Source organism: Passer domesticus, chromosome 8 (assembly GCF_036417665.1).
Source record: "Passer domesticus isolate bPasDom1 chromosome 8, bPasDom1.hap1, whole genome shotgun sequence".
Taxonomy (NCBI): Eukaryota; Metazoa; Chordata; class Aves; order Passeriformes; family Passeridae; genus Passer; species Passer domesticus.
The window spans coordinates 24,475,980-24,503,077 of record NC_087481.1 but is presented as its reverse complement, the minus strand read 5'-3'; the positions used below and the strand labels follow the sequence as shown (position 1 = coordinate 24,503,077).

The 27,098-nt window shown below is 41.9% G+C and overlaps 1 protein-coding gene, 1 long non-coding RNA gene and 2 other non-coding genes across 14 annotated transcripts; 1 reads left to right on the top strand and 3 right to left on the bottom strand.

Moving 5' to 3' along the window:
• Positions 1-387: 387 nt before the first annotated feature.
• Positions 388-27,098, bottom strand: CCAR1 (cell division cycle and apoptosis regulator 1). Of its 11 annotated transcripts, none has more exons than XM_064429715.1 (26): positions 27,001-27,098; positions 26,122-26,240; positions 19,797-20,047; positions 19,304-19,348; positions 18,600-18,632; positions 17,432-17,625; positions 16,765-16,879; positions 16,500-16,689; positions 14,799-14,931; positions 14,342-14,503; positions 13,681-13,906; positions 12,614-12,727; positions 11,621-11,787; positions 10,678-10,888; positions 9,789-9,872; positions 8,942-9,127; positions 7,494-7,685; positions 6,940-7,173; positions 6,491-6,617; positions 6,190-6,231; positions 4,747-4,829; positions 4,163-4,309; positions 3,644-3,764; positions 2,827-3,012; positions 2,350-2,555; positions 388-1,754 (listed from the first exon to the last, which is right to left on the bottom strand). In XM_064429715.1, exons 1-26 carry the CDS (start codon positions 27,042-27,044, stop codon positions 1,695-1,697), a joined length of 3,672 nt encoding a protein of 1,223 aa, XP_064285785.1. In that variant the 5' UTR covers positions 27,045-27,098; the 3' UTR covers positions 388-1,694. The 11 variants fall into 11 exon arrangements, with proteins under 11 accessions (XP_064285785.1, XP_064285787.1, XP_064285786.1 ...); XM_064429717.1 differs by having other exon boundaries at positions 6,491-6,602; XM_064429716.1 differs by having other exon boundaries at positions 18,600-18,626.
• On the top strand, positions 3,112-3,661 carry LOC135306167 (uncharacterized). Its single transcript, XR_010366998.1, has 2 exons — positions 3,112-3,201; positions 3,312-3,661. It is a non-coding gene; the product is annotated as an uncharacterized LOC135306167 (long non-coding RNA).
• Positions 11,939-12,002, bottom strand: LOC135306997 (small nucleolar RNA SNORD98). The gene has a single exon (XR_010367760.1). It is a non-coding gene; the product is annotated as a small nucleolar RNA SNORD98 (small nucleolar RNA).
• On the bottom strand, positions 13,240-13,303 carry LOC135306998 (small nucleolar RNA SNORD98). The gene has a single exon (XR_010367761.1). It is a non-coding gene; the product is annotated as a small nucleolar RNA SNORD98 (small nucleolar RNA).

Sequence of the window (27,098 nt, the reverse complement as noted above, 5' to 3'; positions counted from 1 at the left end):
TGGTGCTCAACATCAAAAATTAAACATGCTGTCAAAAATCTGTACAAAGGTAAAGGTGAAAAATATAATTTGATTACAAAAGAATTTAACACCACCTGTACACCACAGATAATGTTTTTCATAAGATAAATTTATCACCACCCTCATTCTATCATTCTGAGATGTTATCTCCCAATTTTTAAAGCATGTATTTTCTGTGTCCTTATATACAAATAGTGTTTTTATAGTATTTCCTACTCGACTGTGAACAGTTCAGGTATTATACAATGACTCAAACGAGATGAATGAGGGGGAAGCTTATGCATGTTACTTGAATGAAAGTTATTCCACTTGTCTAGCTCCAAAAGAGCCAAGAAAGGTAAGTGATAAAAGCACCAGCTTAGACTCTTTTGAACATAAATTCAGGCATTTTAATGTGTATCTCAATAAAGCTACATGAGTTTCCATGTAGGTTATTCATACATATTATGGCACTTGGACTTTCCTAACAGGTATTTAGTTACCTAGGACATCTAGGCTAAAAAAGAAAACATCTGCTAAAATTAACCATTTCTGTAAGAAAACACTTCTGTCCCAACTTTCAAACCCCTTAATTTTCCTGAAAGTTGCACCAAAACACAACTGTTGATATTTCACAGTCTTTGAGTAAGTTGCCTGTGACAAGAAGTCACATTAACATTTGAGTTTCCATCCCTAGTGATTTGTGAACAAAAAGAAAGGCCACCTTACCCCTTCTCAACAAACCAAGTTGTCTCCTGCTCCTTTGTAATTACAATATGCAGTACAGTTACTGGTGGATCTATTTTTTGGCTGGACTGAAGTCTTAGCAGTAATTACCCACTTCGTCAGTCCAAATTTAAGCCAAGGCAGTTTACAGCAGCAGCTTTTTCTCCATGTAAGGCATTATTCTGACATCTGCTGGCCTGCTATCCAACCATAGGTCAAAATACACTGCATTTGTTATTCAAAAGAAGTAAATATATTAATCCAAAGATAAGAACAATTTAGTGAACATAAATGACACACATTTAAACCAGGCCCATGTATTTTCATATAAATCTTACAACTCTAGCAGTATTTTGGTAGGCTTCTATTGCTTTCTTAACTCATCCAAACTGCTGTATATTACAAGACTCTAATACAAGCAGCTTTGGGAAAGAAAGTTATATTTAGAAGGGAAAAAAAGTTGTGACAAGTGAAAACAAAAAAAAAATCCAAGAAGCTGTTTTTTAAAAAAAAACTTTACTTGTAAAATTAAGCAGCATGCTACTTTGTGATTTATATTTGAATTTAAAAAGACTAATTAGACCGAAATAAAGACAAAAACCGAAAAATGGCAAGTCTATAAATAATGAAAATTTTGATTTCACTAGACTTCAATGAAAAACATTTGGTAATTAAATACTTGCTACTGTTCGTTACATTGATGAACTTTATTAGGGTTAAAACTATAACAAAGTTCATCCTAAAACTTTTCGCAATGCAAAATTATTTTCACTCGAGGAGTGTCTCAACTTGAATGCTAAGAATTACAAGCAATCTTCTGGAGCAGACACATTCATAAAACTTTATACATCTTTTGGAACTAAGATATTTATACTACTAAAATCAAACATGCATCACTTCCCATACATTCTGGTATCATGATTTATATTACATTATGTAACACCATTCTTCTAAACAGCAGCAGTTTATCATACGTTTGCTCCATTTTCTTTGGATTTCTGATCTTTATCTTCGTTCTTCACAATGTCCTTCAAAAGGAAAAAGGGAGAGGATGAGAGCAATTGTAGAAGCTGTATTTCTCATGCAAACTGTAGAGCAGCATGAGACACAGATACTGTTTGTATCTGAAGGATACTGCGTGAACTGGTATCCTGCTCAGTTTGGTTATAACCAGTTCCAGGATCTCCCTGAAAACTGAGGGGTAGAAATGCTCTGGAGCTTCTGGGTTTTGCTTGAAACTCATTTTACTGAGACACCCTCACATACTGAAACAGTTGAATTCTGCTTTGAAAAAGTACTCCTGACCAGTCAAACAGAGGAGCAAACTTGGACTGCGGGAGATGGACAAGATCAGGACAGGAAAACATTCAGTTTGAGATCTACATGAATATTTATACCTTTTAAAAAACACTGAAGTCAGGAACATATGTTGCAGGTTAAGAAAAAAATATATTTGTTACCTTTAAATATTCAATCAAACATTAAGCTCTTTATCTATATATGTTAAGATACTCCTGCCCTGAATTAATGTAAAAATTGTTTTTATATTGAAGTGTTTGTTTCAATAATTAGTCTACAGAAGTTTGCCTACAATAACAAAAAATGGAATTAAACAATTCTAACCTGTTTGAGAACACTCTGTATTTCATCCATAACAGTAGCTAAATTTTTGATTGTCTTATTCAGCTGACCCTCGAACTGCAATTTCTTATCATCTGAGGTCTTCAAATTTTCTTGCAGTTGGCCAAGGTCCTTTTTTACTTCTTTTAGCTCCGCAGACAGACTTTTGTTAGAATTCTCCAGTTGTAGTATGGTCTTCTCATCCTCATCTTAGGAAGGGAAGAAATGAAAACGTCATTTCCAATGCTGTGTACTGTGCATGTTAATATTCTGTTTATGTGCAACACCATAATACCGATTTTTAAAGAACATTAAAAACTGCATTGAATTACCATTTGATAATACTCAATTCTGACTACATTCAAAGTCTTGCATTCAACTTGAATAAAATTTAGATCACACAAATTTCCCAAATTGATTTCTCTGCTGAAGAACCTGCCTTGCACCCCTGTAAGCACTGCCTTCCAAGTGACATCCCACCTGTTTTTTCTTCCAGCAGCTGCAGCTTTTGCTCGATCTCTGCCCGCACCCGTTCACTCTTCTCCAGCTTCTGCAGGAGGCTGCCCACATCCACCATGGCTCCGTTGTACACGATGAGCCCCACGTTCTCCTCCAGGGCCTTGCTCTCCTGCTTCACCGCGGGCGACGGCAGCAGCAGCCGGTTCCCTGCAGGGGGAGCGAGCACAGGGTCACCGAGAGACCAACCCCAGAGAGCTCAGTGCTGCTCTATCCTTAATAACCACAGGGTCACCTAGAGACCAACCCCAGAGAGCTCAGTGCTGCTCTATCCTTAATAACCACAGGGTCACCTAGAGACCAACCCCAGAGAGCTCAGGAGAACACATACAGACACAGGTGTGCTGCTCTATCCCTCACACTTCTCTCCTTCTCCAGACCACAATTCTCCCCCTTGCCAAAAAGCAGCATTCTCTTTCAAGAAATCATTCTATGCCTCTTTCCTGCAGGAATTTGTCTTCAAAACTCAGGCTCCATTCTACTACCTGTAGCTCTGAGTCTCCTGACTTCAAAACTAACAACGTGGAATGATGTTCATCAATATTGAACATTAACCTCTGTCCTCTTCCCTATTCCAAAATATTAAGGGTTTATCCTAGAGGTGCAACATTATGTGTTGGAAGCACAAAAAACCCTGTTACTTTTGAACTGACAAAGACTTACTTTTCCAAAGTGGCTCAATTAGTTTCTGCAAGAAATCAAGTACTTCATAACTCTCATTATCACACAGAATTAACTCTCTGGAAGTTTGTGGGGAAAAAGAAAAAAATAAAAATACCACCTAACATATCTTCCTGTAGCTCTTCAGACTCCTCTTGGTTTTCTTCATCTTTAGAAGTATCTGTTAGTCTTCTGTAAAAACAAGATTCTCGAAGCACTACTTTATTAAGCAGCTTCTTGACCTACAACACATGAAAAGAAATAATGGTGTCATTTAATACCCAGACATCCTGTTACCTAAACAAGAACAGTTTAGCTTGGAAAATGTAAAAGAAATTGCATAGCTTTTTGAACTTTAACATACTAGAGCTTAAAATGCAAACAAACTAGGAAAAGAATAAATACAATTTAGAGACAAAAGCTACACATACAGTATGGGCATATTTTAAACTGCCAACTTCACCTTTTCATCCCCTGTCAATTTACAAAACATTAAACTCTTATTTCATTGCAAATATGAAGTGGCTGCGTAGAAATAAGAGATCAGCTATGTTAGCAAAGCCAGTAGAAACTAAATTACATTCCTCTCACTTAGAACAGTCCTGTAACATTTGGGAAGTTTTTTAGTAGTATACAAAACCTGAGCACGTGACAGGTGAAGTCCAAGAGTGTACAGGATCTCCTCCATGTCCTTCTCCAGAAGGTATCCACAATGACTTTGGTCAAAATAAACAAAAGCCATCAGGAGATCCCTGTTAACAGTTACCATCTGGGTCTTGTCTTTCTCCTAGAGAAAATTCATTATGGGATCATTAAATATCATTCCAAAAATATACCAACTTCTGACATAACAAAAGCTTTTTCTCTGTTCATTTTACTGTTACTTTAAGTCAGGTAATTAATATTACTATCAATTACCTACTTAGATTATGTTAAGACTAATTAAAGCTATATATGAAAAGGAATCTTTTAGTATTGAGAAGAAATATATCACAATGCACAGTAATAGCTGGTAGACACAATTGCCTTTTGTTCACGCTAGTATGCAAAAAATGGTCATAGAATTAATCTTATTATAAAATAGGAAACATCCCTTTGCCCTCAATCATTTACTTAACAGCTGTTTTCAAAGGGAAAACAGGTCTTTTAATAAAAATAAAGCTAAGCTGTAATTAGGACACCTCTAACAAGGTCTATGCAGTCGTTAAGAAAGGTGTTAATTACTTTATCTTTAGATGCCCTCTCTTTACAGTGCTTATTTCCTTCTTTTCTGTCCTCCCGTTTGTTCATTTCCTCTTCGTCTCGGTCTGCAAAACAGAAAGAAAATTCACCATACCCGCAGCAAACCATTATATAACCATTACCAGAGCACATGCTGCCACTGTGAAAGTCCACATAAACCCCCAACCATCTGCAATACACTTCCCTGAAAAATAATAAAGAAACACATTGAAGTGAGCCCTGCTAAGTTCTGATTTTTCTCTAGCCTTATTTTAACATAAGCCATTTATAATTTTTTCCCTGTGTTTCACAGGCAGGACAGAAGAGCTGAAACAAATGCTAACTAGACCAAAATGAGTGCTGCCAACATCTCCCATCTATTTAAGTGGTGTGCAGGAAATTACCACAATTCTCCCTAATGAGGCTTGGCAGAGTCTGCACTCAGCTTTGGTTATTCCTATTCAAATTCAGTATTATTTACTCTCAAATACTTCATATAATAAAACCAATATACACTATGTAATTAAAACCATGTACTTATACTCATGTTGAGTGAGAGATTACTCTCCCTATGACTTAGATTCTCCAAGAAGTCACAGATCACACGACTTATTAGATGTGAATTACAAATGGCAGGTTTTTTGTCTAAAGGTAGACAGTACAGTCAAACTGGACTGAAAGAAAAGGGGATGAGACAGCTGCTGGGATAGATTATGGCATGCAGCTCTGTACCTTCCATGCAAGTCTTGGGTCAGAGAATCATGTGCCAAGTTCAGTTTTAAGCTCACCTTCCTTGTGAGGAAAACTTGGAAAAAACTATGTATTACACCACGTGGCTAATTTTGCCAACCCTTTTCTGAAAACCAATTGCTTTCTCCTGCATCTCCATGGCTTGCTGGGTTTTCTCAGCAACTCTTGACTGGGAATGGCACAAGCACAGGTTCTGGGAAGCAGCAGCACTTGTACAGAACAGACAAGCCCAGGCCACTCTTGCAGACAAATTATAAGCAAATAGGAGTTATTCTGGAAACCACAGATTAGCACCAGCTTTTTAAGGCTGGTGCAGTACTCTGCCAAAAATACAACTGAAAATGCTGGGACTGCAGTATCCACACAGTTCAAACCCACATGTCTAGCAAAACCTCTCTGCAGACAGGCAACTACCCTGAAGTGCAAACCAAAAAGCACACACGATGTTCCAGACCTTCCTGAATCCCTGAGCAGGGGAAGAGCTGCTGCCCTTGCCTGCAGAGTCCTCCAGACCCTTCCCCTCTTTCTTCAGGCTGACACAACTCCACTCAAACACAAAACAACTTGTGACATGGGCCGAAGAGCACCCACAGCACATTCTGTCCTAGCTAAAACCAAGATGGCATTCCAGAACTGAGGAGTGGGAAGTTAGGCATGTGAAAGTGGCTTGGTTTTTCAGAGGTGCTGAATACTCACATCTCCTACTGACTTCAATGGGAGCTGCGAGTGGTCTGCATTCTGAAAAAAATGAAACCACTCTATATGCATGCCTTGCTCGGAGCACCACAGCTAGCTCACATTCACTACGTTCATACTGTGTGCCTGGCATAAAGGTACTCACATTTGACGTAGAACTGGTCAAAATTACTAAAATAAAATTAGTTTAATAACGCAATTTTAAGTTGTCTAGTTCCAGTGTGTTCTCCAGCTTGAAAGAACATCATCAGAAATGATAAAAATATTTGTTAAAGGTCACAAAATTCATAGTTCAAGATACCTTCATCTTCATCTTCAGCCTCTTCTGCCTCCATTGGATCGTATTCTTCTTGATTATTGTCCTCTTCCGTTTCTTCTTCATCTTTAGAATCATCTTTCCTTTTATCTTCCTTCTGTAACAAAAATTCCTGAATATTTATCTAGTCAGAATCAAAACCCAGCAAAGTAAAATCCTTATTACCAGTCAAAATTTGCCTACATTTATGCTTAGTCACCTAAGAACAGATACAAATTTATATGATACAGCTCAATGTTAAAATACTCCCAATACACCTGTAAAAATTTTAAATTACTGAATATAATTCAAGCATACTTAAATAGATCAAAAAGTCTAATCAATTAACTAACATTACAAGAACTGAGTTTTTGAAAGCAGTAATGTAAAATAGAAACAGAAACACTTTAATATTGATCCAGACAGGCTAGACTGCATATGAACTAACTGCAGACCTTCTTTTCATCTCTCTCTTCTTTTTTATCTTTATCGTCTCCAGATTTTCTTCTTTTAGGTTTTGGATCATCTGTTTCATCGTCTTTTTCTTCTTTTTTTTCTTTTCTCTCATCTTTTTTGCTTTTTTTGTCCTTTTTGTCCTCTCTCTCTGGGAGAGAAATCAGTGCTTTGTAAATTCTGACACCAAAATCTCTCTGAAGCATTTCATTGAAGAGTTCTGCAAACAATGATACCTGCATATAAAGAAAGGAGTAGTGACAAAAGGTTTTAAAATATGTATTAAAAATTTATATAATCATGATAAAACAGCTATGACGTGCAATTTTAGCAACTAACACCATATCAGAATTTTATGAAGTGTCAGATTTCTTACATTCTGCTTTGAACACGCTTAAACAACTTTACAAATTCCATTCAATATCTGCAAACCTGTGTATTCCTCTGGACGCCGTGCAGTGAGTACACTCCTGTTGTACCAAAGCAATTCAGAAATTTTCACACGACAATTACAAAGAAACAGAACAGCCAACTGGCAGCAGCACTGCAGTGTTACCTCAAAGGAATGCTCCTTGTTGTCCTCCAGCCTGTAGTCCAGCAGGACGCTCAGGGACATGATGCTGCAGTCGAACTTGCCGCTCTTGGCTGCCCAGTTGGGATGCACGATGATGGCCGGCTCGTCCGGCAGGATGTAGCGCCGCTCCCGCCGCTGGCGTTCCAGCTCCTCCTGCCGCTTTCTTTCCTCCTCCTGAAAGGGACCAAAACCCAACATGGAGCAGACTCCAAAGCTGAAGTTTCACCCCTACATTCGTTTTTGGGACTCGCTGCTTTCCTGAGCAAAGGGAAGCCTCAGCTGCTGAAAGCAGCGCACGGCTGTACAGCACAGCGAGCTGTTTACTCCTCCCAGAGGAGTCAACCTTCATACCTCACCTCTCCAAAGACACCCAACACAGCCCTAACAGTTACCACATGACAGTTTATCTAACTCTTGATTATGGAAATGCAATCTCTATAATATAGCTGATGCAAATAAAACAAAGGGTTACAAAATGTAAAATTCCACCATTTTACTGATTGCCAAGAGACAAATACTGAAGTCTCCTGACTACAAAAAAAGTCAAGGCAGAGCTTGTGCTTCATAAAAAGCCAGCACAATCACAGCTCCCCTTCACTCCTAAAGAAAGCTGTGGCAAGAAACCCAAGCTAGTTGAACGCCATCCAAGCTGTGGGAGAAGGCAGCAGCAGCTGACAAAATTAGCAAGCACATGGCCCTTCCTCCCTCAACAAGGTTTACAGGGATGTATAAAAATGTAAGACTTTCAATCATCCCATACAGGTTAGCAGGTAACATACAAAAAGGCAGGTTTAAAAGCAAGTAAAGCACAAGCCATTCTCTAGACATTTCTGGCCCCTTTCTGTGGTTGAGCTTTGGCCTTATTGCACAGATTTTGTTAACTTTTGTGAACTAGCAAACCAGACTAGGCACGGCAACTACAAACCACAAAACTGAGAAACTCCAATATACAGTAAGTATCCAAAAGCAAAGATTAAAGCTTTGCAATAGGGGAAAACAAACCAAAGCCACACGAAGAAGCTGGACTGTGAGACACAGAGGCTAACAGAACTAAGCAACTGGTTTTCATGTAGGTTTAAGGATTTAAAGTATTGTTAATGTGTTCACTCGTCTTGAGCATGGTTTTTTTCAGGAGGCTTGGATTTATTTTTCCTTAGATTTAAGGTCAAACATTAATTCAGGTGCCTTTAGTACAGTGGCACATTTGAGCTGATTTGGCTGATACAAAGTAATTCAAACTGGACAAGAGTTCTCCCCAATTCAGCAGCTCAAGGTACATCAAGAGTTCCCAGTACAGTCACCTGAAAACAACAAAATCCCAGCAGAAGTAGGCACATGCCTCTGCTTTTTATGCTTATACATACTTATACAAATATTTCATATATTTAATATATACACAGGACTTAAACCAAGTATGTCCAAATCCTAACCTCTTTATCTTCTTCAGATTTCCTATCCTCCTCCTCTTCCTCTTCTTTCTCAGACTTCTCTAGCTCCTTTTGCTCTTCTTTTTGTTCCTCGACTTTCAGCTGCTTTGTCAGTCGAGCTATCAGCTGAGATTTCAGTCCCTTAGAGCTAAGGGTTCGACTTTCTAATTCTTTGCGAAGGTCATTTACCTGGCAAATAAAAGCTCTGTGAGTGGTACCCAGCAGTGACATCACAACACATTGGATTAGTAGAGAAAGTGAGCTAAAAATCAACAGCACTGAAAAGTCAACTCTACTTTTTAAACATGTGCTGAAAACCACTAATTATTGATACAAAAAATCTATTGCATTTAAATTGTTTTCCACAAAAGTTTTCCACAAAAAATTTCTTTCTGAGGAACTTTTCACAGAGGCAGGGAAAGGATTCAGTTAAAGTAAAATAGTTTATTATCACTACTGCTTTCCAGAAAACTTTTTATGTTGTCTCCTGACATGGTTAAAAAAGGCAGTAATGGTACAAAAATGTACAATTTTAAAAGTATTTTAGATGCTACATTTCTTAACCTAAGTAGTAATCTGGCAGACTACAGAACTCTTGTTTTCCAGTTCATGCATCATAGGTGATATTCTTTAATTGTACAAAGTTCAGAGTAGATTTAATTAGCTGTATTCACTTTCTACAACCAAGAGTCATCCCTGCATATAGTGATACCACATCTGGCACCTATAAATTCAGCAAAACACTACTGAAGTTTTCTTGCTCAGTTAAGGAAACATACAGCTGCATTTCAGGTCACGTCTTAAAAGTGAAAAAATACAATGGCATCAAATTTTCCGAAGTGTTTGTTACCTTCATTGTTTTTGGATCCAGTTTAGACCAGTGTGTAGGCGTAGAGATCTCTTTAGCTTCCCCATCATCCTTTTCCTCTTCATCCTGACAAACAAAATTTCAAAATTATCATTCAGAAAGCTTGAAAGCATTTCAGTTATTTTTTAAATTCTGTTGCTGATCTGTGCAAGGTCACAACTGTTTCAGATAGTCTTCTCCTAAAGTTATTATTTAGACAAGTTCACACACACATTCTACCACTTTATAAATGATCACAGTGCCACTCAGCCAATACAAGCCAGATCTGTGGAACACAAAAGGGTGATAAGCAACACCACAAAGGATATTGGGGTTACACAGACACTGCTGGTCTCCAGTAACCACACAGTGGGTGATCTTCCCCCACATTTTAAATCCCCCAAATTACTCTTTGTTCAGTCAGACCTTCCCTTACTCCAAGATGCTGATCAGCCACATGGCCTGAAATTCAGATGTTTCAGACTAATGTTTGTTCAATTTCAAATATCACAATTAGAACTGGCCACAAGAGAGAATTTAGAAATTTCAGAAAATGGCAAAATGTTTGAAGACAGCTATTCATAAACTGAATCTCACTCAACAACTGGTCCCAGATTCCAGCAACTACGTCTACGATAAAAATTTTCTGCGCATCATAAGCACAATTTAACTCCGTTTGTGATATCAGCATACACATTTAAAGTTAGTGAACTAGCTGAAATAAAAATAAAAAGCAACATTCACTACACTGCTGAAAGCTGGTTTACCAGTCATTGTTACCAGTTATGTTCCTCCTGTGTATGTGTGTTGTGTAGTATGTGGTGTGCATTTTGTGCCTGTGTTCCTGTGCCTGTGAGAAGCAGAAATAGAAAAAGGGATTAGCGTTCAGTGCCTGTTCTCCATCAGCCTCCTTGCGTTCACCCTGAAGCTTCTCGACCAGCTGCTGCTTGTATCCTCGGGAGAGGGTTTCCCACTCTGAGCGGGTGGGAAGGCAATGCCAAACATCCGGGAAAAATAAAACCACTGTCTCCACATGAGCTGGAACTGTACGCCCCTTGTGGGTCTCCTCAGGGCGATGGTAGCGAATCTCTGCAAAACGGTACCTGTTGCAAGGGAAGAAGCATGTTGGAAAAAAAATTCTACAATACATTTTAAAGAGCCTAGATCACTTGTAGCACATCAAGTAAAGAAATTTTGCTGCAAGACCTTGAAGTTTATCTAAAGAAAAAAATTATGGAAGCCATATTTTCTCTTCTGGCACACTTGTAAAAAGGTTTGGCAACTGAAAAGGAGGAAAATCAACAAAATGCTTCTCATAAAACTCGTTGTTTAGCCCAAGCAGGTTTTATGTGCAAACAGAAGTTGTTGAAGAACTTCAAATTTAGCATACAACAGGCTTTCCTGGTATTGGTACAACCACGGTGAATGTTAATGCAGGACAAAAACTCACCAAGAGAAAATATGGCTGTATAACAAACGGCTATTTATTTATAACAAAAGAATAATGAAATGAAGTTCTCTTGACGATCCTCTCCAGCTATGCACAAAATGAAAAATATTTTCAACGCACATTCATTAAAAAAATTACAGTATAACATGTCAAAATAAACCCAGAATTTTTAATTAGTTCTTAATGCAGTATTCAGCACAGTTGGCACCAATCAAGCTGATTACCAAACAGAACATCCTTTCAGTAGTTCACCTGAACTACCAAGAGCAGTTGACAAAGAAAAAGGGTTTTTCCAGCCTCCTATTTTTTTTTTTTTTTTTAAAGTCCTGGTAACAGACAAGTATTTATTTCTACAGAGTACTTGGCTTTGCAGTGCAGTACTTACCATTGCGTGCACACACTTAAGTCAATCCCTGTAAGAGCCTTGCAACAGCGAATTGCCGTCTTTATCAGCACCGAAGGGTCCTTTTCTGGATCAGGTCCATCCAGTGAGGGGGACCAGTGTCCTCCAATAGCCATAGCTTCATCTTTGCCTTTCATACCCACTAAAAACTAGACAAAAAGAGTCTTCTGAATGTTCCCCTGCTAGGGGTCAAAGGTCATTTTCCCAAAGTGCAAAGAATATTTCATAGCACACACAATGAAATCCGTGAGTAAACTGTGAAATTATTTTGAAATCTGAAAATGAAAATCAGTCAAGAAAGAGTTCAGTTATTTTTTTCCACAGATTATTTCAGCAATGGAATAGGTTTAAAACATCATCACTCATTCTTGCTTTCAAGATTTTCCATCAAGTTCATTTATTGGTATAGGCTTGGCCCTTTGCAATTAGAAGGTTTCTAACCCAAAAGACAGACAGTAACTTAAATGGTGTCTTAACTCTGATACACATTTACAGATGTGCCTGCTTAGAAGTGAAGAAGAAAAGCTACAAAAGGTGAGACCACAAGAGCATCATACCTATAAATGAAAGTATTCCCATCTATTGCAAGTTAGAATTTAACTGGAAAACAAGTCTGTCTCCTGAAACACCACAGCACTTACAGCTTGCTCAGTTCAATGGTTAAGTTTCACTTAACGGCTGCTTAACTGTTGCTTCATGTGTATTCTCTTCACAGCTGAGCCCTTACAAAATCAGTAAGTGCTTGTAAAAAGCAGCTAACAAAGTGAATTATTTTAGTTTAACTAAGTGGAACAAAGCAGTAAATGTGAAGCTCCTATAAAGTGGAAAAAGAATTGACATATAAACTAGGTCTCTTCAGAGGAAAAATGAAGTCATCATTCAGCTGTCTACAAGCTCCTCTCTTGTTGTCAAAAATGGCAAAGCTCTATAACCAACCTTTATTGCCAAAAGTGTCTGGCATGGAAGCATATTTACCTTTACAAGTCTAGCAGGATGCTGAAATCCATCACGAAGTTCTTGGGGATCCTCAGCCAGAGCACATGACTTGTGGTAGAGATCTTCCATGCTAGGACTAGCCATCAACATCACCTGTGGTGCAAGTCAGAGCAGTTGTGGTGGAAGTCTCACTACCACTGATAAACAACGACCACAACTTGCAAACACACATACCAAAGCTCAACAAGGCTGCTCTATACCCCAAACAGCTGTATGATAAAACAGGAAGCTCCTTCTCAGTTACTGTGTTTTAAAGCTCAGCATTCTGAAGGGCAGCTCTTGCTCTGCATGTCTGATACTTGAGCTTTATGTTTTTTGTACACAGAAGGTGAGTAAGCTAAGCCTCTCCCTTTGTGAATGTCAAAATATGCATCAAGAGCCGTAATCATAGATAAAAGACCCCTTTATCAAAACATTTTCCTAAAACCTGCTCCATTTCAAGTCTGTCACTAAAATAGGTCTGAGATTTTGCCAATCTGTGTTAGAAATATTACATGTTAAAGACCGATCTCAGTCTACTTCAAACAAAACAATAAATATTGAGATGAATAGGAAAGAAGGAAAGAAAATACCACTAAACAGAATAACAAACAAACTGCACAGAAGAGTTCAGTTATTTTTTTCCACAGACTGTTTCAGCAATGGAATAGGTTTAAAACATCATCACTCATTCTTGCATCAAGTTTGTATTGAAGGAATAAAAAGGACTACATTAACTACACAAAATGAATTGCCTAAGAAATCATTCAGAGACCTTGCATGAACTGGTTTTCTTTTCCTATAATCACATCCCTGCAACTGAGTTCAGACAATGGAAGAGCCCTCTGTAAACACAAATTTAGCACAGCTCTAGTAACAGAAAAACAAACTGAATTCCAGTTGTGATTTTTTAAGCTCTATGTACTAGCTTTTTACTGAAAAGTTTAAAACACTGTACTTTGCTCAAATGACTGCAGAATGTCTTCAGTTCTGTTATACCCAGTTTTGCACCCTACTGATAAAAAATTTTCTAATGAATAGTGGTATCAGTGCAAAAGCATACAAACCTTAGCACTGTAGAGATGATCAGCATCAGGTGGATCAAGGACAGCAGCGTTCTTATCTATAGGATCTACTTCTCTATGCATTACATAGAAATTACAGTAGTTTCCCAGCTGAAATGGTCTAGACATAGGGAAAGCATCCACCCACGTGAACTGAGCATCAAAGAAGTCGCTGGGGATATACAAGTTCTGGTAACGCCTCCTCAGCTCCATCATATCACAGCTCCGGCTGAAAGACACGCAGTAAAGAGACAGCAGTTAAGAGCTATTAACCAAGTACATCATCAAGAGATATATTAATTGGCAACACAACCACTGTATATCTGATGCTGTATATATACAATCTCAATAACATTAGGTTTGAATGTCACGGATGAAGTTTTAAAAAAAGTAACTATTAACCACTTCCAACTCAGGTGTCTGCATTTAGGCAATGTTCACTGAACATCACTATAAAGCTGTTTTGCAGTAGCATTCTAAAGTAACACAGAACCTCCAACAAGTTCATCATACAAGGTTCTTAGCCATTCCATACTTGACCCCTCTGTGCAGTCAGGATCATCATCCAACGCCCACTTACACACACACATGGGCTGACACGGCTCACAGCAGCTGCACCATGACTAAGTGAACTGCAGGGAAACACCTGCCACTACAGACATACCAGTCCAAGGAGAACTTGGAGAACTGCACGGTGTAGCGAGGGACGACGCGCCGCGGTCTGCGCGGGGACCTCTCCCTCTCGCGCCGTGGCGATCGCTCTCGGGAGCGCTTCCTCTGCGGAGACCTCTCCCGGGACCTGCGCCTCTCCCGCTCCCTTTCGCGACTTAAAGAACACACAAAATGCAAATATTTTTGCAGGCTGGTAACACGAAATGATTTCTGGCACAACAGAAGCCACATCTGTCAGGGACAACTCAAAAAAGGGAAGTTTCAGAACAGCCTCTTTACATGAGAAACTGATTACACAACTCCTTACTTTCAGGTAGATAAGAACTCTACCATAATTCCTAAGGATAACACCCCTTGTGGTCTTGCTGACCCACTCTGGAGCAAGCAGCTCAGCTCTGGGTGAGGAAAGGTCTTTACGGAATGCTTGGATCACAGTCTGGTCTACATACCTCCTGTCATCTTTTCGGTTTGGCATAGGGTCTCCACCTCGGTCATTCCTCCCAGAAAACCTGGATGGTGGGTCTAGTCTTCGAGCTGGCTGTGGCTGTGAAACCAGGCGGACTGGGGGCTGCAGCAAACCACCTGAAACAGAATACAGCATCAATACAGAGCAGGGGACAACCACCTACACCTGGCAAACACTGCTGCTTACAGCTGCTTCACTTGTGTACATTTTCTAACCTAACTCTACAGTCAAATTTATCCATTGTTAACACCCACACAAAGAAACTCAAGAGACCTAAGCTTTTCTGCACTGAGGCAAACTGACACTCTTTAATAAACTGACACACTTTAATAAAGTGAACTTGGTTTAAAAGCATCTTCTTGAGATGGAAGCTAATATAACCTAAGCACACAGAATTCATCTTAACAGCTAAGCCTTTTCAAAACCTTAAATTATAGACATACTACCTACTCACTGAGGGAAAACTGAAATCCTCATTTTAAGGTTTTTCATACATAAAAATAAAAAAAATATTGCTAAATCAATGTATCATATTGCTACATCAATCCCTCAGCACATAATTTCTTTGCCTTGAGATATTTAACCAAGTGATTTAAGTGGAGCAAACATTACTAAACTCCAACGAACAACTACAACTAATTAAACTGTAGTAAGCATTTATGCAAAACAATTCTGCTACGGTTTTCTGCCCTTGCTCTTACTGTGTAAGACCAGTCCTAATATTATCATTTCTATCACTGATTCCTTAGCCACTCAAAGTTTGAGAGACTTCACAACCTTTGTTTTACATTTGCCATGTCTGGCAGTGCTTCTCCTCTCAGATGCCAACCTGGCTAACTGAAACCAATAAGCTAAGGAACAACGGCTTTAACAACACAACTGCAAAACCTGATTTTGTGGAAAACTGCAGAAGATGCTGAAGGACTGCACTGCTATTAATACGTTCAACCCCCCAACTTGTCTGAGAACGAACAAAAACTACATTGAATGTGTTTTCAGATTACAAAATCTTAACATGAACAGGAGTCCATGGGGACTTCACTAACCAGGTGATTTCTGAGCTACTGCAGGCAACGTGCCTTGCACACAGCTGCAGGGAGACATATTCAATCTGAAAAAACAGCAGAGTCTGCTCCATAATATTTCAGCTATTACTTCCACCTTCTGATTAACAAGAAAATAACCATCACCAGAAATAGGAGTCTCTTCGAGCCAGGTCTCATAAGCTCTTGGGGATCTATTTCTCACCCAAGATAGCTCAGCTACCTTAGAAGACATAAAATCATCAGGATGGCTTCTGTGGTAGTGTTGGAAACAAAGAAGTTGTAATAAAAGGCAAAATAACAAATCTCTCTACAGAGAAACAATGAGCCAGGTGCAGGAGTCCTTGCCCCTGATAGAACACCTCACAAAAGCAATTAGTTTCTTTGTTCTCTTTTTTTTCTAGTCAATTACTCAGGCTGGACTTTTTGGATCCTGTCTAATTGGCTATCCTTAAGGTTGAGGTGAAGTCCTGGGTCCTATGAGATGCCTTTTCACCTAACTGAGGAGACAAACTTCTGGGCTTATTTCCTTTTTAAGGGGACAAAGAATAATTTTGTCACTCCATCAACAAGGGGGCACATCCCTACAACCACCCAGTGAGCACCAGAGTCACCCCCAAAAAGTGTCACTGAAGGAGCACCTTTCTGCTGCGGCTGCTGCAGCAGCGGCTGAGGCTGTGTCTGGAGCAGAGGCGTGATGGAGGCTGCAGAGATCTGTGCCTGCAGCAGGGACTGCGGCTGCGGCTGCGCCTGCACGCCGAAGGTCTGCTGCGCGATGGGCTGCAGGACGGCCGGCGGCGTCTTCAGCAGCGGCTGCGCCTGGCTCTGGTTCTGGGGAGACACGGCAGTGAGGAAGGGGAGAGCTCCACTCCGCCAGCCCTGCCCGGCACCTACAGCCCCACCCACCTGGTTCGGCAGCGTCTGGATCCTTTGGGCGTTCCATTTGAACGGCATGTTGGGGTTGTAAGTAGCTTCTACCAGAACTCTGTCACCCACCTGAGGTGTCTTGCCTTTAACAGCACTGCAAACGTGACAGAAAACGTATGTGAGAGGATTCTTTAGGATTCCTTTTACTGAGGATTCTTCTTCTCAGAAAGAATCAGACAGGTTTTTTGCATGTTGCATTTAAAGATGGGAGAAAGTAGGCAAAATTCATTAAAAAAAGCTTATGGGAAGAGTATCTACCCCCAAATTCAGCATTAATGCTATCTGCTTCAGTTCAGGTGTGCACAGGAACTTAGTAATTCCCTGTCTTTGGCCCTAAGGGTAAAGTTCCCCAAAGAGTACCAATTTAAGACATACAGACAGCAGGTTTTATGCTTTTAATCACCCACTAATTCTGCAATTTCCTATTACACAGAGCTAGTAAACACCAAGCTTTGGGCTTTGTATTAAAAAAAAATTCAAAAATTCACATGAAGAAACTCAGACTTAGGATCTATTGACCTCTCTGACTTTCACTGTTGAATGAAAACAACACAACATTGCACAGAGAATTAGTGTGCAATCACTTAAACCTCTGACTACTGAGAGCATCACGGAGCACATCAGCAGTCGAGCGCTCCCAGCTTACCTAAGCTGAAAAAAGACATCTTCATCCACGAAGCCAAAGGTGTCATGCAGCTTAGTGACCACGCCAGTGAAGACGCGCTGCTTCTGCGGCTGGGTCTGCTGCTGGCTGGAGCGGGGGGCGGGGTAGGACACGGTGATCTGCGCTGCCGGCTGGGGCGTGGACAGGCTCAGGCTGGTCGGGAGCGCCACTGCCGGCTGCAAGCAAAACAGAGCCGCGCTCAGGGCTGAAGCTGCCACACGGACAGGGAACAGCGCCTTCAGCCACCGGACAGCAGCTCAGAATGACTAGAGCACCCAGGACAGACACTGTCAGACGGTGGAAGCTTCCTGTGGTTTTTGTTGGGTTGTTGGTTTTTTTGGAGATGACAGGTTTCTTACTTTGAATGAAGACTGGTTTTGTTTATCCTTCTTTTTTACAAGAGTCAGCTTCCCCCAAAAATGTAACTTGTCCAGACAAAAGGCATCAAGACTGCATTATTGTCTACAGGTAACCCATACAGTGGGCCTGAAATGGAGATAAATTCCCAGCTCTGCTAGGAATAAATGCTTAAGAGGTCATTGTGCATTTATATCCCACCTGTAGCGTTAGAAGTCAGCAAAGGCTGAGGCCAACACAAACCCTTCCCTAATTCAACAGGTCACGTACTTCCCTTACAAAAGCAGAACACAGTAAGATAATGAAATCAAGCCAACCATGTTTACCTTTTTAAAGCCTGAACTTTAAAAGTTCAAGTGAAAACGGAACTAGAGGAATTTGCAATGTGTTAAATGGCTGCATGTTTTAAACCCGTCAAGCTCAGCAAGGTTCTGTTTAAACCTCTTTATACACATACTGTTAATACAGGAAGTTAAATTCCTTCACAAAGAAGAGAAAGATCTTTCCTGTTTGTTATTTACTGCAAAACAACTGGACACTTGAAGTTCAAAGAAAAAAAATATTAAAATATAATCAACACATGTTCCCTTCAAGATTAAGGAAGAGTGGTTGCCATTAATTTTTGAAACCAAGGCTATGCATATTTTAACATCTGGATAAAATAAACCTGTACCAATAAAATGTCCACTCACATTAGTTCATGTTACAGATTAAAGAACCAAGATATCACAAATTTGCACTCTTGCATTATCTGTGTTTGGGGATGAAGACCAAACAATAAAACCAAACTAACCTGAGTTAAAAGGGTCTGCTGAGGTTGCTGCAACTTAAAATAAATAAAGTTATAAATTAATTTTATATGCTTAAGGAAATTGTACAATTCTACCTCCTCTTTACAAGTAAGAGTTTTTGCTTAATCTGAGTCAGTTAATAGTCCTTTAGGGCTTGATCATTTCAGCAGTTTGCACATCTGTAAAACTGTGCTTGTGGGCTTAATTTTGAGATTGTATAACCCAGGTTTATACAGCAAGGAGAAATGCTAAATTTTTTTGAACTGAAAGTTAATAGCAATACCAAAAAAATTTTGGCAGCTGGAACAGCTTAGGCATGTAATTCCCTTGTACTTTTATTGTTTTCAAAAAGTCCTGTTAAGTTAGAAGATCATAATAAAAATCCAAAAGGGAACGTTTTTGGACAGCGTCTTCCAGCAGTTAAAATACACGGCCCTGTTTGGAGCAAAGTTCAGCAGAGAATCATTTACACATGGAATAGTATGTATTTTTAAAATTTGTTTTGCAGGAAGGTAGGCAGGTTTCCATTCTGCATATGTCTTTCCAAGTTTATGAACTTCAAGCTCTCTTTTGTCACACAAAGTATTACTTAAGTTTCTTTAACAACTTCCCATATGAGGATGATTTCGGAGACAAATCCTACAAGACACACAATCAACATTATTTTAAAGTTATTTGTGATGTACACAGTAAGAATCAGACAAACCTGTTGTTGTACACTATAGAGAGTCTGCTGAGGTTGTGAATATTGCTGAAACAGATAAAAGCAAAATATCTTATGAACAGGAGAATTATTACCACAGTAATACCAAATATGTTACCTGCTTAGAAAGTTCTAGATAAAAATAATTAACATTTAACAATTTTAATTTAAAAATAGCTAATAATATCAACGTATATAATTTTAATAACAAATATTCTGAGCCTTTAGAGTGGGCCCTGATGTTCTCTTTCTAGCTAAAGTCAGCAATTTTTGTTAAGCCTCACGCTTAAGACAGTAGTTAAGGCACATTACAAAATCATGCAAAATCCCATAAAGGATATATACAGTGGTGGGAGATACTTGAGATGCTCAGTTTAGATGCAGCAAAACCCATTCTCCCAAAGGGCTTTCCACAGCCCAACTTCCCAATCCCACCACCGCTAGCTACAAACGCCACCCCCCCATGGATAAGACAGGTTCACACTGCAATGTTCACCATTTTCCATTCTCCTTTCCTCCTGGATCCTTTAGCTCTACGGAGTTCGGGGAGCGCCGGCCGCGGTGTGTGCTTTACCTGCTGCAGGGCCGCGGCCGCGGCTGCCGCCTGCTGCTGGAGCGCGGCGCTCTGGGTCAGCTGGTAGTTGGTGGGGGTCTGCGTGGTCAGCCCCGCGGCTGCCAGCGCCGTCTGCTGCGTGTACAGGGTCGGGGAGGCTCCCAGCAGCGAGGGCTGCTGCACGCCCAGGGCAGCTGCGGGGGAGAGAGGGGGGAACACGGCCAGTGAGCGCCCGCAGCACCGCGCCTCACGCCGGACGCGGTGCGCGATGCTCGGCGCCTCAGCCAGGCTCACCCGGGGGTGAAAAGTCGCAAAATTCAACACCCATCCTGCCAGCTTCTCTTCTAAATCCATCTACCAAGCTTTTCTTCTAAATTCATCTAGCAATAGCAAATCACAGCAGAGGAGCAGAGACCATTACATTTCTTTCTCTGGAGCGCTCAGGATTTTACAGCTCTGTAGCTGCACCCACCCCCACCCCCGGGTACTTTCCTGAAGGTATTCCAGGCTCTGCATGAGCCAAATGAAGATTGCTGCTCTGCTCTGCACATGAATACATTGCACTCTATTGAGGGCAAGAGAAAGCTCCACTGTAACAGCATCTATGAAACAGAGGCTTATGGAACGTGTCCTCTGAAATCACCAAGTTTTTGCTTCACTCAGTGCTGTCTTTGTCCCCTGTGGAGTGGGGGCTGGTGGAGAAGGAACAGCCTTGCAACAGCAGAGTTTAATCAGTCTGCTTGTATAAGGAGACTGAAGCTCTCTCCAGCTCTTAATAGGAAGGGTTTGTGCTGCCCAGACTCAAACTGCCTAGAAGGAAAGATTACTTTATTTTATTGTCATGTCAGCTTTTAATTTACCAGAGAACATAAGCAAATCATGAGGAGCAGCTAAGCACAGGCTATGCTTCTGAACAAGGTATGCTCAAGGTTTACAGATGGATCTTTTGGGTGACAAAGAGCCCTGCAAAATGCAAATCTCAGCAAAAAACTGCAAACATAGCTGGAAACCTGCTCCCTCTCTGGCAGGATTTTTAAAAAAAGTTATCGGCAGCTGCATGATCAAATATCACTTCATTAAACTATCAGTCTAGTCCACGAGTTTAAATAAAACCAGAGAGAAACTGGGCAGGAAAACGTACTGCCAGCAAAAACAGGTCAGCCAGCCATCTTCAGAACTGAGCAACATTCAAGATTAGCACAGTTCTTCTCTCTCCCAAAGCCATCAAAGAAAATGGAATGAGGAACAGATTTACAGTATTCCTGCAGAGTTTGTGCTCCACACTGTTCTTAGTGATGCAGAATGAAGCTCTCATTCCTGATCCAGGATGCAGTAAAACACTGCTTGTAGTGGGTGATTGTTACCATAATGCTGTACCCCACTCAACAGGTCCTGAATAATGTCACCCTTCCTACCACACTGCCCTTGCCAGCAAAGCAGTCTTTGCTGATGGCACTGATCATCTTATCATTTTGGAATGAAACAGGAAAGAAATACATAAACAGCACTGAAAATAATTGCTATCACTATGATCTGTATCAAATATTGCCACATAAGCATTCCAGGAAGTATTTTAAAAGTGAAATCAAGCATTCTGCAGTGTACACCATTCAATTAACTTTCCCCCCTGGAAAATTCCAAAATTTGCATTTCTTTACAAGCCAGCAAACAAAATTTGAGGCTTCTCTCCTGACAAACCCTCCACTGTCTTCATCCTCTTGCCTCCTGCTTGATCACCAGCTTCAACTTGAATGTGCAGTTTGGGCCATCCAGAAGGACACCCTCAACTGGATCCTCACCACTGTCTCACATAACATGCCTTAAAAACAGACCTTTAAATATAAGTCAAAAGCTCTGCTGCTGTATCCTGGGACAACTTTCACTTTTCTCGGCTGTAATACTTTGCTGGCTCAGTCAATGCATTCATCTTTCTCCTCTTACTTACACATGCCAAGCAGAAATTCCCATTAGTGCAGAAATTTGCTGCATGCTGTTACCTTTGAACATGTGTGACTATTGTCATTCAGTCCAAAGTTCTATCCTAATGTTGTTCCAACATAGGGGGATGGAGTTGGGAAGCATTACCAAAAGCAAATTTCACAAGTTTTCTCTATTTTGTGTACCAACAGTACCCACAAAAATGCCTACTCCCAAAACCAGATCCTGGGACTACTCAGCTCTTCAGTTTCACACTGACAATTTCCATGTCAGCATTACCCAGAATTATCTCAAGCAATTCCCAGCCCATCCTAAGACCCTTAGCCCATTTTGTCAACTAAGGAAAACCAAGAAATGTTGCCATCTCTACTGTCACTTTTTGAGCATTTAATATTAACTGGGTATCTTCGTCGACAACACTGCAGATCAACCTACTAAGTAAGGGGCAAAGACAAAAGACAGCCAAGATCCTCTGAGGATAACACCTGTAGTAACAAGTTTTTCAAAGTTGTATCTTGTTCTCACTGATTTGCCCAGAAGTATTCCAAGACTTTCATCTGACTGACTACCTTTCATCTGTGTACTCATCTTGGTCAAACAGGCTCCAAATAATTAGGCAACTGAGTTTGCATTACTAGTTTAAAAAAAAATAATAAATAAAGATAGATAGAGAACAAAAAGGAAAAATCACACAGAAAAACAAGAGACCGAGAATTAATCAGACTCAGCTGGAACTGACATCTGACTGCCACATTATTATCACTGGCAACAAGCATCTGCAATGGCAAACAATAGCTTCTTAGGATTTGTAATCATCTCAGTAAGTAGTGATGGAGATGCCTTCCTTCAAATGCAGTGCAAACAACTCTCACTGGCACCAGATACTGTGTGGCACCTTCAGCTGGAAGGGCTCAGACAGAAACTGGGGTCCTAGGCTGCAGCTCTGCGTTAGGTTATAGATATTTCTGTGGCAACCAACACAAAGACAGTATTTAGTAGTGCCCCTTCCTACCCCTAAACCTTAAAGATCCCTAGAAGTTAGGGAAACATCTTCAAAATACACAGCTACATGTCTCCTTGGTGAGTGACACAGCTTTATTAGAATGACATAAAGGAGTACCCCGTGCAGGGCTTGGAACACTGCTCACAGTTGTCAGAAATTATGAGACTGGGTCCTTGGGCTTCAGAGTTTCTTTAAGCTTCACACACTTGCAATACAAACATCACACAACCTCCTCCAAAAGCACTCCTTTTAACAGGCACACACTAGAAGCCAGGCTCAGCCCATTTGTCACGGGACATCTGTTTACAGCAAGCCAGCACACTGTGCACCAGCTCCTATTCCTTAGTGGGCTGAGATTCAGCACATGCTCACCCTGTCCTTACACACTGCTTCAGTCACCTCACAGGGCCACCAGACACCAAGCTGCAGGCACTTCAGCCCCCATCAGCTGCACCACTCCTCACTCCAACGCAACGAAGCCTTGATACAGCAAAGACAACACCACCAACCAGGCAGAACACAGCAGGGCCAGGGCTTCCCAGCACCACAGCTCTGTAAAACCAGGCTTTTCATCACAACCCATCAACTGCACAGGGCAAGCACTGTGACACAAACCACACAGGTGCCAAAAATGAAGGGTTAGAGAGGAGGAGGAAATTCTCCTTTGCAGGTATTTCAGGAGTTTGCACATCATTATGCAAGTAAAAGTAATCTTCTGTAGTAGGCATGATTTAATTTGTTCTTTAACAATGCTTAACCACCACGGCGGGGGCTTTATTCTGGTTTTAGTCTTGTGATGCATAAAAGCATGGGATGAGGAGCAGACAAAAATTCACTGTGTTACATGTGGGAGTTTCTCTTCACACATTGATCTCTGCTGGCACCAGGAATTGCCCATCCCTCTTCTAATTCCACAGGCACAGAGAGTAATTAATAAACCCTCCCAAAGGGATCACAGACCCTTCATTACATAGCACATCAGTCTACAACCAGTGTGCCACACCTTAATAATTAAGAGCTTTACCTAATTTAGTTACTTCTTCATCAGGGATGGCCAACTCAGCATCCACATCAACAACTCAAAAAAATCAACCAAAAAATCCCTAAACCAAAACGATGAAAAACACAAACCCTCAACACTGATGGTTCACAAGGATAAACCAATATGCACAATTTCTTGGGTGCAACACAGGTGAGCAGCAGTTGAGGCTGGTCAGCACACCTGAGCTCTGACAGCACCTCTTCCTTAGGAAAACAGCCTCCCTGGAAGGTCACAACTTCATACTAAAAGGGACAAGTTCAACCAGAAACACTGCTCTACAGCTTCCAGCAGTGTCAAAGAACACAGCTCACCTTCCAAAAGATGCTTCCTGTGCTCTGCATTATAAACCAAAATGCCAACTAAAAAAGGAGGGGAACAATTACGTAAAAAACACAGCTGGGCAGAAGAATCCCAGGGACTGGATTCAGGGGAACAAAGAGGATGCAGACATGGTGACTTTACTGCAGCAGGAACAGGAAAGGACAACGTGAAGAGGACACCAGGAACATGGAGGTAGCACAGGAAGAAGGCAGAAGTGTAACTAAATGTCACATTTTTAGTGGCTCTCATGTTTGAGTCAGGGGCTGCTGGCTCAGAGGGACAGCTGTAAACCCCTGCAGATGCTGGCCTCATTGAGCAGTGAGAACTCTCACAGCAACTGATGCTGACCAGTCCCACCCCAGCTACATCTGCACCTCATCCAATTTAAGCAGGCTCAGAAGGGGCTGGCCCAGGCAGTCACAAGCACAAGAAAAGGGGTAAGACACAAACACAGGCTCCATGCACCCCTCCTGCTCCTACCTCAGCAAGCTCTAAGACTACTGCCAGCTCCTGCCCTTGGCACGTTTAGTGCAGCTTTCCCTCTGGAACAGGACATGGAGCTCCCCCCACTATTTTTGATGCATCAGCTGTCACATCAGCCAACACACCAAGAACAGTCCAGCCAGGAGCTCCCATTCTTTGACTGCTCCAGTGTCTGCCCCAGTCTGACAGGACAACCAAAAGCAAAGTTTGTCTGTCCCACATTCCCAACCCCTTCCAGCTGTTAGGGATTTTCTTACAGAAGGAGATAGTGCCGTTTGGATAAGGGAAGTGTGAGCTATTCAGAGAAACAGAGAAAAACTGTCCGTGGGCAGCTGCTTAGGGACAGCAAGAGTTGGGGTGGGGAAGGGAGCAGAGTGGGCATGGAGGGAAAGGAAAAGGCAGACTGGGACAAGGTGCTGTGAGGCACAGGGGGGTGTCACTCCCTGGGGATACAGTGTGAGTGCAGCAGTGCCCATGGGAAACACTGCAGACAGAAGATTCACCTTGGGAAAGAAAACTGAGTCAGGAGAGGAGAGATTCCTATCCCAGAGATGCACCTCCAAGGAATGTCACACATTCCCAGCCTCTGCCAGGCTGCCATTGACAAAGGAGGTGTGACACTGAACTTCATGCCAAACCAGAGCAACTGCAGAACCCACACATCCTGAACCCTCAGCTTTGTGAGCTCTCTTCACACTGCACAACGTAACTCCAACATCTCAGTAACAAACTATCTGCACTCAAGAAAAGCACAAGGCACTCCAGAACTGGAAATGGAAGCACCCAAATTCACCGTGCATCAAGCTTCACATCCTTGCCTCAACCTTCTGTGCTGTAAGCCAACAGGCAAATGCAACCAGCCAGGTTTTTTAACCAGTGACTTGCAATTAACACTTCTTAGCTAAATCAAAGGAAACTCTCTACCATTATTAGAGCAATACCTCTGGTTATAGGAACCTTTAAATTCTAATTCAGCATTAAAAAATAAATACCCCCCCTTCTCACCCAAGTAACAAATTTCAGAGGACTTTCCATTATGTGGATTATACCTAATCTATTAATAAAACAATTTGTAAACATTCAGGCTGACCAAGAAATGAAACTCAGGCAGCACTTAAGAAATCTGAAATGCCTTGTTAGAGCTGATATTATTTAGTCCAGAACCGTGTAATTTAATAGGGGGTAATTTGATTTACACATCTTGGGATATGACTAACTCGATATGCTGTTTATTGACTAAAACAATCAACACAAATTCACCTGGGATTTTACCCCTTAAGAAAAGCAAATAACAAAACCAACAGACAGTATCAGACAACGACTTTTAAAGTCTCTATTGTGGGGAAAAAACTCCCAATTTAAACCACCTACATAGACTGTAGATAAGTGAGTTAGCATCGTGCCCCTCTGAAGTGCACAGCCAAGTATGGAATCTCCAAATCTCCTAGATGTCAGGGTTCAAGCACCGCGTGTAAACTGACCTGGCTGAGACACCGCAGTGGCTGTAAACTGAGTAGCCCAAGGGGGATTTTTCTGTCCTCCAAACTGAGCCATGGCAGAAGGTAGGATCTCCCGGGTGTCTATCTTCCGTAACTGCAATCTAGTAAAATAAAGCGCAGCTGCAATCTTTGAAACAAATACTGTCAGGCTATTTTAATTCTGGGCAAAAAAAAAAAAAAAAAAAGAAAGAAAAAAAAAGAATAAATAAAAAAAAAGAACCCAACCAACCAAAAAAAACCCCAACCCCACAAAGCCACAAAAGAAAAAAAAAAAAAAAAAAGAGTCTCGAAATATTAGTTTTACATCCCTAAAGCCCGGTGGGCAACATGCGCCGCGGATGGGGAACACGGAAAGTTGCAAAGCAAGTTATTTGATTTTCCTAAGGCACAATCCCATCTCCCCCTTCTTCTAAACGGGGCTGGCGCGGCCCAAAGGCAGGAGCGCGCTGCCGTTCCCGGGCGGGCCGAGGGAAGGCTGTCCGTGCCGAAGGGGCTTTGCGGTCGTTATCCGCAGCCCGGGCCCGGCGGGCAGCGCCGCCCGCCTTCCGCACGGCCGGGCCGGGCCGGGCCGGGCCGCGGCAGCCCGGGAGCCAGGCGGGCCGGGCCGGGCCCCGCGCCGCTCCCCGCGGCCCTCACGGCTCCTGCACCCCTCGCGGCCCCGCTCCCGGCCGCGTGCCCGGGCCGCGCCGCCGGGCGGAGAGCGCCGCACGCCAGAAAGGCGAAGGGAGGCGGCGGCGGGCCGGGCGGGCGGGCAGCGGGGCCTTCCCGTCCCTTCCCCTGCTCGTTCTCCCGCCGCTCCTCGTGCTCCCCCGCCGCCCGGCCCGGCCCGGCCCGGCCCCGCTCGCACCGCGCCCGCCGTACCTGCGCGGGCCCGCGCCGCCGCCATCGCCGCCCGCCCCGCGCATGCGCCGATGCCCCGCGCCGCGTCACGGCTGCGACCGCGCGGGGCGGCGCGCGCC

Coding starts and splice junctions, on each gene's coding strand:
- CCAR1 (XM_064429715.1), bottom strand. CDS start 27,044: ATGCGCGGGGCGGGCGGCGATGGCGGCGGCGCGGGCCCGCGCAG. Junction 9,873..10,677: donor AGGAGGCTGATGGAGAACAG/GCACTGAACGCT, acceptor TTTGTTTGTCAG/GATGAAGAGGAAAAGGATGA. Junction 6,232..6,490: donor GGCTGAAGATGAAGATGAAG/GTATCTTGAACT, acceptor CATTTTTTTCAG/AATGCAGACCACTCGCAGCT.